The 18,369-nt window shown below is 29.5% G+C and overlaps 1 protein-coding gene across 1 annotated transcript; it reads right to left on the bottom strand.

Moving 5' to 3' along the window:
• Positions 1 to 8,764: 8,764 nt before the first annotated feature.
• Positions 8,765 to 13,838, bottom strand: LOC100795189 (probable serine/threonine-protein kinase At1g54610). The gene is made up of 6 exons (XM_026128785.2): positions 13,597 to 13,838; positions 12,600 to 12,911; positions 10,844 to 11,065; positions 10,141 to 10,235; positions 9,778 to 9,895; positions 8,765 to 9,085 (listed from the first exon to the last, which is right to left on the bottom strand). Exons 1-6 carry the CDS (start codon positions 13,765 to 13,767, stop codon positions 8,765 to 8,767), a joined length of 1,239 nt encoding a protein of 412 aa, XP_025984570.1. The 5' UTR covers positions 13,768 to 13,838.
• Between the last annotated feature and the right edge of the window lie 4,531 nt (positions 13,839 to 18,369).

The raw sequence follows: 18,369 nt of genomic DNA, 5'->3' as shown, positions 1-18,369 counted from the left end.
ACGAAAGACTCCTCATCGAAAAAGAAAAAAACATGTAGGAAAGACCACGTTAGTGGTCCAAAAAAGATCAATATAGTAATTCAATGTTTAAAATGAATTTTAATTTAAATACTCAAAGGTGAACAAATTGGTGCTCAAAATTTTAGGAAAACAATAATATCCTACGTATCTTTAAAAATCTATTGGAATAATATTTATGATGAGACATGAGTAATGTTATATTATTTTATGATATCTACTTATTAGTCTTCTTCTTACGTTATAAATAAAGCAAGTATTAAATAAAAATTAATAAATATATTTAATATGTTGGAGGTATATAACACTTTTTTTTATTTATATAATAAGAGGATTTGAAAGAAAATATTATGCTAGAATTTGGAATTATTCATTTATTATTTGTCACACAAAGCTAGCTAAGACTAATATTGCATAAAATAGAGACAACCTACCAAGTGACATAAAGTACATGCTTTGAACTTTGAAGAAAATCCAATTAAAAGAAATAGAACATATAAATTATTATTATTTCCTTTAATTAATTGCTTCGAAGATAAGAACTGGATATACGATAAAGCCAACTTTTCCTTTTCCCGCGCGCCTACCCCTAGTTGGAGTCAAGAAGATTTCCTCATCATTTGCGTGCATCTTAATTTGCAAATCGTGATTATTAATTAATTACCATTTAGAAGAATTTTCTTTTGTGTAGTTATTTATTCCGTTAATGATGGTTAATAAACAAGCTAGAGAGGACACCACCCAAACGATTGTTGCAATTCAACTTTTTGTACATTTCCAATCGCAATATGGTTGTCATGTTAGGCACAAATAACAATCCAAGGAAGGAGTTGTGACTAGGAAGAAAACCAAAGAAATTAAAGGGAAGGGGGTAACTTAATTGAGCAACAAGTAATTGGACTAGAGTGTGACCATGTCTCAAACCATTTTGTGCATCAAGATTTTTGGGTAGGGGCCAGTGGGGTCACATCCTTGGTCCAATCGAAACGCGTCGACTCGAGCCACGTCGTGACCGTCACATGCATAAAAAATGTCATGGTTTAATTTGTTTGAAAGAAAAAAAAAAAAGTGCGTGGTCCCAACTCTTATTTTCGGACCTATGGCTCCGCATGAGCCTCACTTTTGGTCCATCACGTGATGGCATGCAATGCAATGTAACTTTGCATGTTAGCATGTGGCTTAGAGAATTAGGAGAATTATAATTCAAGCTTTGGTTTCGGATTTTGCTTGAGTCATGAATGGTGAATGAAACTAATTGCTTTAACTTGTCTTTTCGTAGTTGGACAAATGAGTAGGGATCCAGGGCACAAACTCACGTGCTTTTGTTGCTCCTCTATGCTAGCTTAACAGTGTCCCTTCGCATAACTCACAAGTATTAGCCTCGTCCTTTCCCTCCCTTCTACTTTCCGACATGCATGTTTCATTTCATGAACATATTATACCAATGAAGGATGCACAATATCTTAAAATATCCAATTTTAAGTCATTTATATAAATTTCTTTCAATTGTTGCTTACCAAAAAAATAAAATAAAAAACCCTTCAATTATTAGTTTACCAACATAACTTCGTACGTACGTAGGAGAAGGCTGATTATGCAGATACATCACTAGTTCTCAGAGGGAGCTACTATTAATTAAGAACCCTGTTTTAAATGGGGTCTTGGTGTGGGTTGATATTGTTACAAAACTTTGTACTAGCTTCAGTACATCTTGGGCTGGGTTTGGCTATCAATAATGATATTTTTTGCTTATACGTACAACAAAAAAATATATGGAGAAGAAAAGGTTCAAATAATACCAAGTGTTAATTTATTTTTTTATCAAAAGTTATTAGCATAGTTGATTCGACACTTGCATCTTTTAATTAAGATAGATTATATCTTTTCTGATTATATAAAAAAAATTGGAAAAGAGGTGTCAAATTTGTTGTTGATACCAAATCTTGTCAATTAATTTTATTTCAATGCAAAACTAAGATTGATTGATTGACTACATCACATTAATTACTTAATAATTATTTTCTTCTTCGAAATTTGTGTGTAACTGCGTACACCCACAACACCCACAATGTCGCTATGATGCATATTGTCGTGAAATGCAATCTATGCTTGCTAAGAAATTAATTTCTGCCATCACGAGAATAGCAACGGGGAAAAATGCATTCTGGACAATTACCTAATTAAGATTGTATTTGAGTATTTCTACTTTCTTGACAGTGCAACACTGAGACTTTCTAGATGGTATGCGAGAGTTGGAAGAAAAAATATATATATTATGATTAATTAAATTTTTATTCCATCAATTTTTTCATATTCCAAATTTTAGTCCTTCAAAAGTTTAATTTTAATCCTCTTTTAATTTTCATTAACATTTTTAGTCCTCAAATTTTATTTGCCCATTTTTAGTCTCATTTATTTTTACTACTCAAGATTAATTTTTGTTTTGTCTATTTTTAGTCTATCATTTTTATATATTTGAACTAATTTTGATCAATAAAAATAAATGAAAAACTAAAAATAGACAAGAAATTTTTTAGGGACTACAAATGATGACAGGAAATTAAGGAGAACTAAAAGTTGTGAAATAAATTTTGAGGGATTAAAAATTTAATGAATCTTAAATTTTAATAATGTAACTGTTGAATTAAAAGATTTTATTGAGTAGATCATGTTTACAATTTTTTATAAAATTTCAAAATTATTAAATTATTCATTAAATTAATTTAATGTATAATATATGTTTTAAATTATAAGTAACTATTTTTTTATAGACCATTAAGATTTTTTATGTTTTTTTTATGTCAGAAATTATGGATGTCTTTTAATATATTAGTCAGAGACTAATTTTACTCACGATGTGTAAATATCGTGAGCCTAAGAAAATTTTACACTAAGTTAAATGACCTTATTTAAATTAAATAAGATTATTATGAGTGAAAAAAAATTCACTATGTTGAATATAACTCTAAGGTTTATCAAACTACAAACTTTTATTTATCAAAATTTTAGTGTGAAATTATTCATGAAATTCTTTTCTGAATCCGCACGATAAGACTGGATGGACATTCCAAAAATTTGGAACTTTTTTTTAATAGTTAATGACTGTAATCAATGTTGATGCCGTTATGATGGGCTTTTCTCTTTTCGGAGAAGAGAAAAAATCCATTATGGGCTTACTTTCAGTCCCTAATAGGCATTTTTTTTATGAGAGTTCCAAAAACGTTCAACCAGGCAACAACAAATACTTGTGTTATATAGAGTTGAGTTGACCATAATTTCATGGTGACTGTTGTTTCATGCACCTCCATAAGTTGTTATCAAAATGTAATGAGGTGCTGGTAAGCGTGTACAATTTATGGTTTTAGCCTTTCATGGTTTGATGATGGTCTCTACCGAGGGAGTAAACACCGAAGAGAATTATATCGATGGACTATAAACAATCAAACTCAGATTTATGAGTTTTGTCTTTATTTATAGTACTCAACCTTTTTATTCACAATATGAAATTTCATATCATATTTGTATTTCAACAATTTTTTCATCAAATGTGAATTTCTTTCATAGTTTTTTTTCTTTGTTATGCAACCGAGGAGGATAAACACTACATGTTTAACCTTCTCATTTTTACACGATATTGAAATTCACCTTACACTTATACTTAAATAGTCTTTCAATAAATAAGTTTGGATTTTAATTGTCAAATTAGCAATATCTTTTGTTGGGTGAACATCAAACTAGCAAGATACCCTGAATTGAGCAATTATATTTGTAGACTATATGTTATTATGATTTTTTTATTAATTCGCATAAGAAATCAGAAATATTAAAAAAATTGCTTTTACAAAGTTATAATTTTTAAAGCAAATTTAGGCAACATTGCATCAATTTTTTTAATTAAAGAATCAAATTAAACTTTTTAATAATATAGAGATTAAATTAAATTAATTAAATAAATAGAGAGACCAAATTAATAATTTGGCCAATTATTTAGTACTTCATTAATAAATCCAATTTAACATAAAATAATTTTAAAAAAAATAAAAAACAAATATTGAATAATTTTTTTCTTAGGTCAAAGATCATGGATATCCTACAATTCATGTGATTGTCGCTAACCCAAGAGAATTTTACACATAGAGAAAATTGAACACGAATTCTTCCGCTAAATAAATCGTTTTCCCATATATGAATACAATAAAACCTTATATCACTACACCAATTCTATGATTTAAACATCACTATAAATATTTGATTTATTGAAAATTTGCATCACTGATTGAGTTAATATAAAAGAATAGTATTTTTACTAATTATAAAAAAAAGTATGAGATAGAAAGAAATTTTCTTTATATCTCATACTTTTTTTTATCTATTTATACACAGGGATAACAAAACAAGACAATCTAAACTCATTTTAGTCTTTTCTGTTGTTAGCATGAACAAAATGGGTTAGGAATGACTAAGCCATTTTCTAACATACGGATTGAAAAATATAGCCATCCCATTTAAAAGTGGATCGACCCATCAAAAACAAATTGAAAAAAGAAATAAAAACTAAAATAATATTAAAGAAAATCATACCCTAATTAACATATTAGGTCTTAAACACAATATCACTTCCATAATCCATACTAAAATGAAATGAAAATTCAAAATTTTGCACTATTACATATTTATTTACCTAATTTAGTTTTTTTTTTTATAAAAAAACTGGCCCTAGATTGCCTCGCCCCACTTTTTATTTTAGAGACCGAAATAGGCTGGTGGATTGATAACTCGATCCCAACCCATATCTATGCACATATAGAAGAAAGTAGGTTAAAATAACCAACAATTGGCATGCCAAGCCTGTTTTGTCACCCATGTCATCTATACACATATATGAGATTTGTTAACATATTTTTGCTTGTGTTTTACAAAGAGTTCTTTTAGTTAGTTAGAATTTTATTTTTCTTAAAATACACTTAAGTTATAGCTTGTTGAAATTCTATTTAAAAAAAAAATAAGTGGTTGTATGTATCACAACTACTTTGATGTTAATTAGGCATTTTATTGTTTTCCCCCTTCTAAATTAACTTTTATTTAAGGACAAAACATTATGGAATTCCCCCGGTCCATAATCTGATTGCTTACAAGTCTGATCACTAAAGTGGGGGATGATAATTGTATTGCTTCTGTAAGAGGCACTTGGCATTTCCACTGGCGTTTTGTAGACGTCACCACCTTTGTTTGCCTCTGTCGTGAATCGTGACTGGCCCCCCATTCATTGTGATCAATTGTATATTAATATACCCCTCTCTCTCTCTTTTCTATCTATTTCTTTTTTTTGGAAAATAAATTAACAATAGTTTGTCAACATTATAAACTGTTTTTTTATCAGTAGCAGAGCTCATCACCCTTATTATTAATATGTGCTTCTACTAATTGCAATTGTCTTCGCCATCTAGTCACCATTATCACCTCACACGTACCACCACCACCATTATTTCTATCACATAGTGTTACTATCATCATCCCACCAATATTTTCTATTTTATCGTTGTCAATTCTGCTATAATGTTCTTATCACCATTTTTGTTGTTGTAATTGTCACAATTATCAATATCAGTATATCACATTGTGGTTGCCTTCACAACCAACACTATAGAGACAATTATGGATACAAAGACTATTGGCACTTTTTAATTGTCTATTTATATACCTATCATTAATCATTTATAATTTTGTTTTAAAAATTATTTAAATAGTATTATGCAATTTATTTTTAATTAATTATATTATTATTTGATTCACACGCTTTTTTTTAATTTTAATTACTTTTACATTCTATTATAATCCAAAGCTCTCAATTTTTATATGAAAAAAAAAATACAAAGTTATCAAATATTATAGTTAATGAATGGTTTCATCTTTTTTATTCAAAACTGGAGAGGAATTTCTCTTTCTCTGATCTTCATTTCTTTAAATGTATATTTACATACCATTTGCTTAACTAGCTAGCCAAAAGCTTTCTCTCTTAACCATATTAAAGTACTCTTATTTTATTTTTCTCTCTTATATCTTTATCGATCTCTAAATTAAACAATTAAAATAAATTTATATCATAATTTAAATTATTAATATTTATTTAGAATAAATTTTAATTACAATGTAATTTATATATTTAAAATATCTATTTGCTATATAAATTTTAATAATATGAAAACAAACATTTATGTAGAATGGATGGATAAACTACCTTTAAGTATCTACCTTTTCGTGTAGATACTACAATGATTTGTGTGCATTAACATATAATGTCACAACTCACTCATTTCAATGATTTCATCTTGGAAAAGCTTACTGACTCGTGCCCCATACTCCACTATATATCATATTAATTGGACAAGAATGGTGATAATTCAAGTACACGCAGACCGCACTAATTAAGTAATTACCCATTCGTTACCCCTTTAAATTGGGATCATTTTTCTATATGTGCAATGCCTTAATTTGTCTCAATTTTTGTGCATGAACATGGAGAAAGGCAAACCCTTCTCTGCCTATCATCATTCCAGTTCCTATCACGACTTCAGGGCTGGGTTGGAGGATCGAACCACATCTTACAGCTTCAACGGTCCAAGAAGCAGCAAAAGAGATGTTCTGGCCACTAATGGTAACCCAGAGCTCAAAAGAAGAAAAAGGGTAGCATCCTACAACATGTACACCATTGAAGCTAAGCTCAAATCCTCTTTTCGCAGCAGTTTCAAATGGATCAAAAACAAGCTTTGTAGACCACTATTATCACTATGAGTGAATTACTAAACCATGCTTTGCTTCCAATTTTATTATGTTTGTCCCTTTGACTTGTTAGATTGTGCATGTTAACGTGAGTAGAAGAACTGAAGATCGAAGCATGCGATAATAAAAGAAGAAATGTTGTTTTACAGGAGAAAAAATTCGCTCAATTAAGAAAATACGAAGTTCATTCTAACAAGTGGCCACTTGGAATGCAAGTCTATATAAAATAATTAAAAGTGCGTTTGAATAGAGGATTTTAACTGAGGAAAGTAATTTATCAGAGAATTTAAATGATGAAAGTATCAGATGAATTTCTGTATTCTAGAATTCATTGTTTTGGATGTTTTTTGTGAAAAATTTAAAATTTTGGAATTTTAAAACAGAATTTTAAACAACTAAAAATTTAGAATTTCAATTTCCTTCTAAAAAGTGAGAAATTGAAATTCTCTTCTTACCGTCTTCTTCAAGAAACAGAGCTCGTGCAACATCAATCGGATGTGAGCATGGAGGAACACGAATAATTAGCACATCAATCATATCTTTTCATTTTTTTCATTCATTTTTTTTCACCCTCATAACTTTAATTTTTTTTTATTCTAACACAAAATTTTAAAAATAAAAAAATTTCAATTTAAGTATTTAAAATTCTTAAAATTTAAAATTCCTGAGAATTTTAAATTCTCTCATCCAAACATACTCTAAAGGTGAAGTTTTAGATTCTACCAATAAAAAAATACTATCTAAGTATTCAAAATTTTAGATTCTAATAGTAATAAGTAGTATTTGTTATTAGTTTTTTAAAACAAAAATGCACTACGTAAGTTAGTAAAAAAAATTTGACTTATAATTTTCTGATTTAAAGTTAAAAAAATCTCTTAAATTTAATTTTAAACCTTACTTATTTTTAGATCGATTTTATTTAAGTAATAATGGATTCAAATCTCTCTAGCAATAACTATTCAAGATTTGAATTCAGGCTCATATCTAAAGAAAATCTAGTTGGAAGGAATTACCCCCATTTCTGAATGTGAACAAATCCAAAAAAGAGACTAAAAAGTTTCAGTTCCTTTGCAATTAATTATATATGCAGAAAAGAAAAATACGAAGTTCATTATATGATTTCTCATAAGTCATAAATAGGCGACTTTATTTATTGTTTCTCTTTAAAATTTTAAATAAGGTAGGGCTATTTTGTAAATGGTTCAGTTAACCTTTGTATTCTTTAAATAATATTTTTTCTGATAAAAAAATGCGTATTATTGAAAATTTATATACTTTATCTTCTAAAATAACTCCCATTATTTTAAGGGAATCTAATCATCGTCTTCAACATTGTTTTATTTTGAATTCCTAAAATCTTCAAATCCCACTTGAAATTTTTTTCCTTATATTTTTTTTTTATCAGCGATTTTTTTCCTTATATATAGCACATGCCAACAGCTTCAATCATAAAGGAAAGTATATTCACGATAAAGATTTCGCAGATTCTTTTGGTACAAAAGATTTCCAGATTGAATCCAAACGAAAATACAATCGCAGTATCTTCTAAATTTAGCAAATCTCATAACGGATATCCTATACTGTTTATTTCACTCTCGAAGATTATTTCTGTAGAATTACTAAGCTGCAACGTGTCCAGAATAGGGACTCGTTTATTTATCACAACTTCCGATAGGAAAGTGTGCCTCAAATAAATATAAATACTAGAATAAAAGCACTCAAATCACCCTAAGCAGATAATCAAATTCCACGGCCCAGCCTTTTATTTAGAGTTTAATTTTGATCCAAAGTTCTTTTTTTTTTTTTTACATTAACATTTAATCATCTCACGTCACATTACTTAAAAGATTTCGACCAGTCAAACTCTTTTAATGACCTGACGATCATAATTAAATGATAACGGAAAAAAAAGCATGTTTAGAATTGATCAAAATTAAATATGTTTGTTACGTAAGGCATAGAGATTTTATGATAGCTTGTCAGAATCAAGTCGAAAATCCAACGCGGAGAATGATTTGAGAAGCTGAGGAAATTCCTTGCCTTCATTGCGGTTGATCATATCAAGTACAGAAGTCTGTTGTAAGAGAGCACTATAGTTCTCTATGTTCCTAAGAGCATTAGGGTGGCCCTCTATTTTGGGGGATTTTCTGACACTGCCACTAGAGAGAAAAACTGGGGACATAGATGCATTCGTGCTCCCTTCGGTCATAAAGAGTCTTGAACCGGATGATGTGCTGCTAGCACTATGACCAGTTTCTTGACCCTGCTTGTGTTGTTCCATATTCTTCTGTCAAAACCAAAAATGTACTAAATTTATTATCTTTATTGTTACTTAATGGCTTATGGTATTTCCTTTAAAAAAAATGCCTTATTGACATAATTAGGTGCAGGTCCTTGTTATGAATGATTATATATAGAAAAAGAGGAATCAACTTATTTTATGAATAATTATTTTTATTTATCATTTTTTTCTTGAAATCTAAATAATTAAAATTAATTACTTAATGCAACCAATAAATTTTAACAAAAAATAAATGATAAGAATGAGGAATAAAAAGTGAAGTGAGAAAAAAATACAATAAACTGTAATATGCATTGTTCAATAGACATGTGGTGACGATTAAACACTTTTTAATACTAATAATAAGAAGGCTGCTAGCAAATCCCACTTTGTAACACATTCTTTAAACTCTTTACTATTAGTTTAAACATATTAAAAACTATACAGTTGGAAGAAAAACTTATTAACTAAAAAATGGAAACCTGAAAATTTTGTTTTTTTAATAAATTTTAGTGAATAGTAAAAATTGTTACCAACATTTCTCTAATAATAACAAGTCATGCCACAATTGAACAGTCCAAGTTTGACATGGTCAGATGGTCTTCTTGACTATGGAAAAACTAATATTTAATTAACATTACATAATTCATAGTACGAGGTTGTTTAAAAGGATTTTAGTAAGTGTGATCATGACTCACCTCTTTAGACGATTCTGTATCTTCACGGGGTTGTTCAGCAGTAATTTGGACCTTTTCTGACTGACTAGCATCACTTCTACTTGTTTGAGATGATTGCCCCCTTTTGGAAACCCTTTGCCTACATGATGAAAAGCAACAAACACTTCAATATTTGAAAGCCAATTCTGCATTCTGTTGCTACCAAAAAAAAACGGACAATTTAGTTCATATGGTGTTCAATGCTCAGAATGTAGAAATATAACATTTGGAAATCCCCTTATACTGAATTTTGTCCTCTACTTTCAACTCTTCACAAGTAGTCCAAATGTCCAACTAATGGAGAGACAAAAAACATTTTCAGTCTTGAGGTAATTAATAGCATACCTTTTGCCTCTCTTAGTTTGCAAGCGTTCATCCTCGTCTTTGGGGATATCTGGCAAAGCTGAAGGGTCACATGCTAAAGGACTACATTTGAAGAACTGGAAGCACTAAAAAGTTAACTTATTGCAATTTGAGAGCAATATACATTGTTTGGGAATTTTTATGAAGTGTTCCAAGATCAGCAGTATTAAGTTTGGTGGATTAAAGTTAACCTCCAAAAACAATTTTGCAAGATTCATTTTATTATTCAATTGCTTGTTGTCCATGGTCACCCAAATTACTTTAATGGTACAAAACAGTGATCAATCTTGCTCCAAGTTGTCTCTGTTCCTCCAATCCAAGCTTCATTATTACAAAAATTTTAAAACTCAACTTTATTTCTTGATTATTAAAATGTTCAATTTAGTTGTCTAATTGGCAAAATATATACAATGTGGTTTTTTTTTTGGTCCATTTTCTCACTGACACATAGGACAAGGCTAACTCATTAGTGAAAAATAAACAAAACAGGTCACATTGCATATATTTTGGCTACTAGAAGATCACATTGAACATTTTATCAATTGAAGGACTAAGTTGAATAATTTAAAATAATAGAAGAACCAAAAGAATAACTTAAGATATTGTAAGAGAAAGATCATCAATCAAAATAGAATGAACTGAAAAAAAAGCAAGAAGCATAATTAGCAACAACAGAAAAACTCACTTCACTTTGGAGAGCAGAGGCAGCACTGCCACGATGGGCAGGATTGAGATCAAGAAATGTAGCCAAGAGACCCTGGGAAGAGGAAGGAAAATTCTGAAAGTTTTCTTTGAAACTTAGTTTGTAATGGTTTGGAGGCCGATAACTTGTTCTTAGCTTCAGTTTTTTAAAATAATCCTCTGAAGGAGAACCACAAAGTTTGAAGATCATATGAATCTGTTCAACCTATACACACGGAAAACTTCGTAAAATCAACTCATTTTACTAGTTTCCAATACAATTTTATTACTCCATTATATTTATGGAGGGAGGGAGTAATAAAATTTAAACCTAATGAAGTTTTCATTTCAATTTTTTCTTCATAATAGATCCTGATTATTACAATATACAGTTGTTTGGAAAAACAGCTCATATCCCTAGCTTTTAGTATTTTTTCAAATATTTTTTTGCCAAATAAGTTTCAAAGTAATTAAATAAGTTAAAAACTAACTTAAAAGACTTTTCATTACCCTATTTATATACCGTTTAAACTTATAGTTTTAACTTTAAAAAAAACTTATAGTTTTAGTTTTTCTTCTCTATTTTTTCTTACTATCTTATTAGAATTCTTCTTTTACATTTTTTTTATATTAACAATTCTGAACACTTTCTTTCACTCTCATTCTCATCAAATAACATTTCTTTATGATATATAAAATCATCAAAATTATAGTATAAATCCATTTTTATTTTTAATCTCTAAAATATTTAAAAATAAAATATTCATTATCCTAATTTTTAAGAAAAAAGAATTATTTTAAATAAATTAACATATAAAAAATATATGCATTTACCAAAATTTCTATACGATCAATTAATTAGCAACTAATTTTAATGAATATTTTTCATTTAATGAGCTAATTTATCTTCTAATTTTATCGAACACAAAAAAGAAACATATTAAATTTTTAAAAGACATAAAAAAAGACATTACTAAGACAATTCAGAAAAAAAGGACATAAACAACCATGTATACGTCCATCCAGAATGAAAAGAGAGAGGGGAAATAGAATTAGTAAGACAAGAAAAGAAAACCAAGAATTCCTCTAACATGCATGAGACATGAGCAGACATGAATATTGTAACCTTCTCTCTCGGAGTCGTACGTAAAAGGAAAGCATCTTCAACCACAAAAATAGAAGAAATAGTATCCAATTTCCTAATTTAAAAATTATTGGACGGCAAGGTATTTATTTGCTTAAATTATGATGTCCTCTGTAATTCCTTGTTATTTCCTTTTTGTTTCCACTAACTTTTTGGGCCCTCGTCAAATTCAAACAAAAATCCTTGCAAAATGAAATCAAACACGAAAACAATTGATAGTATTTCCGTACGGTATAGAGATTCGAAACATAGAGAGTTGGACTTTCCAAAATACTATAAAGAAGATCTCCGAAATAAATCTTATTTTTCTCAACAAAGTTGTTTCATTACGGAAGTGACATTTTGCCGGACTTTGTTGGTAAAGACGACAGTTTAGCGCCATCCATTTGCTAATAAAAAAATTAGCAATATTGGACCGTATGATACAATATATATATGCATGGAGTAATATAGTTTAATTTAGTAGACAAGTCACAAGGTTAGATACATAGGATTGGATTCATTTATTTGTCGTATTTTTTTAAAAGAAGTTCTGGAGCCCTATAATGCATGAGATTGAGATTAATGGGAATCTAAAATCTTTCATGATCATATGCTCAAGTTAGCTAACTGTTACCTCTGTCCTGCCAGGCATAATAGGTCTTCCAACAAGCATCTCAGCCAACAGGCACCCTGCACTCCAGAGATCAATGCTGAATCCATAATCGGTTGAACCCAAAAGAAGTTCTGGAGCCCTATACCAAAGTGTCACCACTCTATTTGTTAGTGGCCTTTCAGCTTCAATGGAAGTTGCAAGTCCAAAATCTGCAATTTTCAGCACTCCTCTTCTGTCTATTAATAAGTTAGAAGCCTTGATATCTCGGTGCATGATTCCCGTCTCATGACAGTGCTGCAGGCCAGAAAGGAGCTGCTGCATATAACACTTGATCTGGTACGAAATAAAATAAAATAAAAAACTACATTATGTCACAAAAAGACTGCAAATCCTAAAGTTATTGACAAACAAAGCTAAGGTAATCATTTTTTTAATTCTTAGTATAATGATCAAAGTGCTGATATTACAAACTCTTACAATTTGAGTTGACCATAACTCAACTCAAAAGATGATTTAGGGGATAGTTTTTCTTTGTATATCTTGAATATGAAATTTGTAAGACAGAATGCAAGTGATTCGATAACATCTCAATCACGAATGATTCAATAGACTAAAAAATAGTCATTACTTGTATCTAATATTATCTTAAAATTTTGAATTTTAAACTTAATTTAACTCTAAAAATTAATTCATATATGTAACAGTTATTCTTAACTTATATACATTATTCTCTAAATAAAAATGAGATCTCCAACACAAACATACCAAATTCTAAGCTTCTAACTGTTAAAAAAATCAGATAAAAATGATCAGATTACGAGTGGTCGTGTAGGGCCAACAACAGTCACCTAGTTTCTCATATCTGAAAATTTGGATTTTACAACTAATTTAACTCCAAAAATTAGATCATAAATTAACTTCTGTTATTCACTTATATATATTATTTTGATCATCTCCAACACAAACATCTAAAATTCTAATCTAATTGTTAAAAGAATCAGGTAGCTAGAAAGCCAACCTGTGCTTCGGTGAGTTTCTCCCCGGGTCGGGAGATAATGCGGGTGAGATCAGACTGCATGAAGTCAAAAACTAGATAAAGACTATACTGCATCCTTGATGTTGCCAGTCCTTTAAGTTTGATCACATTGGGATGATCCAGCATCTGCAGTATCATGATCTCTCTTGCCATAAACTTGATACTCTCAGAATCCGACGTGTCAAACCTTACCTTCTTCAAAGCAACAATCTTTCCCGTGCCCTTTTCTCTTGCTTTGTACACATTACTATATGTTCCACGTCCTATCTGCAACCCAAAATCAAAATTCAAATCACTTCATCACTGGGGGAGTTCTATACTCTGAAGGAAGTTTCTCCATGCATGTCACATAAATTACGCAAATATTTCATTATGCAATGCAATGTAAGTTAAATAAATTATATTCGCCAAATTAACATAAACAAAACGAGTAAGTGAACCAATCACACATATTATCATATATATGGAGTAAGTTTATTAACTTTATCAACCATAGCCAAAAGTCGTAGTCACCGTTACTATATATAATTTCTAATCGATTGAAAAAGTCTAAAACATTTTAAGCTAATGTTCAAAATGTTGGTAGGTCGTGTTGATATTACCTTGGCAAGTTTTTCAAAGGAATCAGCGCTCTTTGGAACAATTTTAGCCAAAACATTTGCGGGGATATTATCGAGCAACCACTTTGGCCACCCGTCCACAAATCCATATTCGGCCATCTTCTCCTCCTTAACATCCAAATCCTTAGTAGTCTTGCCCTTTTTAGCAACCGTTTTTCCCTTTTCTCCTTCTACAACACCACCATCATTAGCAGTTGAATCCTTATTAACACTCACACTCACTCTCTGTCTCTGAGTCTCCCTCTTCACACCCTCTCCCACATGCTTAGAGGAACGCGTAGTTCTCGAACCCTCTTTGCTTGCAACTCTCTTCACTTGCGGTGGTCTCGGCCTCTCTTCTCGAGGGGGAGAAAACTTGCCACAAACGCAACCCATTAATTGATAGCAGATATTTCTGTTTCGGTAAGAATCAGGTGACATATTATTAATATATAAAAACTAAATTAATGTTAATAATGGTTGAAAGCTACAAACAGAGAGGGGGCTATATATGATTTGATTTAATTCATCACTGGCAAAAGCATTAAGAAGAAGCTAAATGGAAGCGTCCCTCTAAGCTGTGCTGGCATGGCCAAGAATACTGGAAGGATGGTGAATAGACCAATGCGTTCTCCGTCAACGGTGATTGAGCGTGACACTGAAACTTGAAGTTTAATGATTGGATTATTATTCCTGAGACCAACTAGTAACAACTATGGTTGGTACTAACGAACCGGCAGCATATATATGGAAATTGTTTTCTGAAAACACTGGCGGCGCGTTACACTATACAAGACTAATTATTAATTTTAGGATAAATGGTAGTAAGTGCAACTATCATCCAATTACTAACATGGTGTAGAAAAGTTGATACATTAAAGTACATGATCAATCAGAAGATTTTAAAGTAAATCTATGAAAAAATATTTATCAGAAGATTTTAATTTTTTAAATCGATCAGAATATTTTAAAGAATTATTTATTTATTTTCGGCCAAAAAATTTCCTGAGTTCACCCTACTAATATTCTTCTAGAGCTGATAATTACTGTTGAGCTCATATTTAGTTGAAACTAAGTTGTTGAATTTAAGGTGAAATGAATAATAATTATACTTTTAAAGAGCAGTCATTTTCCCTGATCCGGTCAATACTTTCAATTTCGTATGCATAAATTTTATATATTGCGGACGTTAGACATAAGAAGAGAGGTTCAATAATATACTCCTTCCTTGATAAGGAATGTTGACGACAAGTACATTTTTGTGGTACAAAAGCAAAAACAAGGCAAAATGCCTAAAGAGTTGAGTCCTCGCTCTAAATTTTACACATGATATCTAGCAGTTACTACTGTTGTTTTGTTTGCACTTTACAACCATTTTTTTTTAATGGATCGAACATGTGTTTTGGAGGCCAGTTTCCTTCTTTACGTTTTCCAATTTTCTTTTGTCTTTTCACTATCTGTTTCTATTTATTTGTACAATCTCCAATTCTTCAGTTTTCCACTTTACCAAATAAACAACAATCTTCAAAAGTCCTCCAATGTCTGAGCTGCATGCCATCAAACAAATCCACCGATGCTAACACTGTCTTTGCCAATTCAATTCTTAGCTGCCGTGCCAAGATCAAAAAAGAATCATTCTTTATTCAGATAGCATACTATTTAAAAGAGTAATACGGAAAATAAAATTAACACAATGACCGTAGGAATAATTTAATTAAAAAAATAAGTGTCCATTTAATTCCTCTTAAACCCAGGAGACCCTTTTTTATCATAACAATTATGATATAGACAAAAAGAAGTAAACAAAAAGGAAAAATACACAAGGCATTTACACGGTTGATCACCGGTGTGATCAATCTACATTTATGCACAGTCAAAAGATACTACTATTTTTTATACTGAGAATAAATATGGAGTCTTATGTTTTTATATATAATTAACACTTTTATACAGAGGATAAATATAGAGTCTCATATTTTTTATATAATTAACCCTAAGTTATAATCATGTAGTTGGCCTTAATTACAAAAAAATTATTTTTCTTCTGAAGGTTTGTTTAAATAAATTTCTCCATAAATACTTATAGAAGATAAAAAAAATTTAAGAAGAACAAATGAATTTTTTTTCATAAGCTAAAATTAATTTTTACATAAGTTAAATAACAATTTTTAAACAAGCTAATTATATGAGAGAACTTCTTTTTGGTTAGGAATAATACGAGAAAACTTTTATAAATTAACTTATTTATAAGTTAATTTTAGCTTATGAAAACTAAAAGTACAATTAAGCTTAAAATAAATGAAGGGCTAAATGACTGACATTTATAATTTTAAGGTACTATTCAACATTTCTGTAAAAAAAATATTATTGAATATTAATTTTTAAAGATTAAATTAGGTCAAATGATTAGTTTAAACAAAAATCAAGTATTTAATTTTTTTAAGTCTAGCATTTGTTAAAAAAAGTCTGCTACTAGCAAATTTGAACGGGAGAGGTAGGGACCAGCTTCTTATTGGGCTCCCATTGGGCTCATCTTATTAGCTGGGACCATTGCTGCCTGGACTGTTACTTTCTGCTCATTCTTATTTTGCTTTCTGCACTCTGTTGCATTATGGAAAGTCCTATCTTAAATGTAAAATAGAATGTAATGGAATCTAGGGAGCAAAATATGCAGGAAATTTTATAGAGTGTTTGGTATAATGAAATGAAAATAAATTGAGATGAAAATTTTAAATTAAAATGTAAAAATATAAGTTCTATCTTGTTTTATTATTCATTTTCAATTCTTTTTTACTACAAACAAATAGGGGCTTAATCTTTTCCTACACCTCGTTTTTTACTTTATGCACCTCATTGGAAATTTTAAAGAACATGAATGGACAAATATGTCCTTACCTGTCTATTATACTCATGAGAGGGAGAGGGAATTGACTCACAGTTGATACTTGATAGAATCATAGAAGCTTTCCGTTTTTTCGTCATATTGTAAGGTACCATAGCTGTAGACTGGTGGTAAATATTTGCTTGTTAATTTTTGTTTAGGAAAATTGCTTGTTAAGTTAGAACTCATACGTTAATTTTTTAAAAGGTGACTTATGTTAAATTTATTTAATCAATTATCAGATGATTTAAAATTTTTATATATCTTTTTAAACTTGATCTGCTAAATAAAATATTTTAATTCAATATTAATAAAATTATACAAAAAATAATTAAAAGAAGTAATTTTAGTAAGAGTAATTTATTCCCCTTTTATATTTATATGAACAAATAGTTATCTATTAGAATCGTAAAGAAATTTTATATTTTTATTAAATTGACATGTATAATAAATTTTTTTACCTTGATAAAATTTTAAAAAACATATCTACTATAATTTTTTATTAAATGATTATGTAAAACATTTTACAACAATCTTATATAAAAATCAACCTCTTTTGTGTCTCCACAGATGGAAATTGTTCATCATATATCTCTTTGCGTTAAAATATTCCTCTGGGATTTTGATGTTTCCTAGTGAATTTGAATACAATTAGACAATACGCTTTTTCTAGGACAAGTTAGGAATTTGACGAAAAGTGTGTTAATAGATCTCGAAGGTGATTTTAAGTTATTAAAAAAATAATACTGAAGCAGTTCCAAACTAAGCATCCGTGTACCCTTTGCGTCAAAAGGAGGTATATATTAGTGTCATGCATGCCATTAGATCCTTCAATCAAGGTTCTGCATGTGCCTTTCAGTTAAAATATATATATATATATATTGATGAAGTAGAACGTTATATGATGCAGTAAAACAAAACAAAAAACGTTATAAATGAAGAAAATTAACAATTAAGTTACATGAGTCCTTTGAAATCATTTTTTATAAGATAGTTATTTTCTATTTTTTGTTAAGACAAAATTTAAATGTAGTTTTTAAATCAAAATTATCTATGCTAACTTTTAACGCAAATCGTTATTATTTCAAATTAAAATATAATATTAAAAGGACCTTAAAAACTATATATAAGTCTCATCATTTTTGTTTATGTGATACTTGACGTATTAAAATTCAGAAAGTAGTAAAAGAAAATGTTGACGTTTACATGATCGACACATAGCAACTAATTCTTTTTCCCCTGAAAACTTATTACTAACCAGAAAATAAACTCTTC

Source organism: Glycine max, chromosome 6, assembly GCF_000004515.6.
Source record: "Glycine max cultivar Williams 82 chromosome 6, Glycine_max_v4.0, whole genome shotgun sequence".
Lineage (NCBI taxonomy): Eukaryota > Viridiplantae > Streptophyta > Magnoliopsida > Fabales > Fabaceae > Glycine > Glycine max.
Note: the sequence above shows the minus strand (reverse complement) of the source record. Positions and strands in the feature narration are given on the sequence as shown.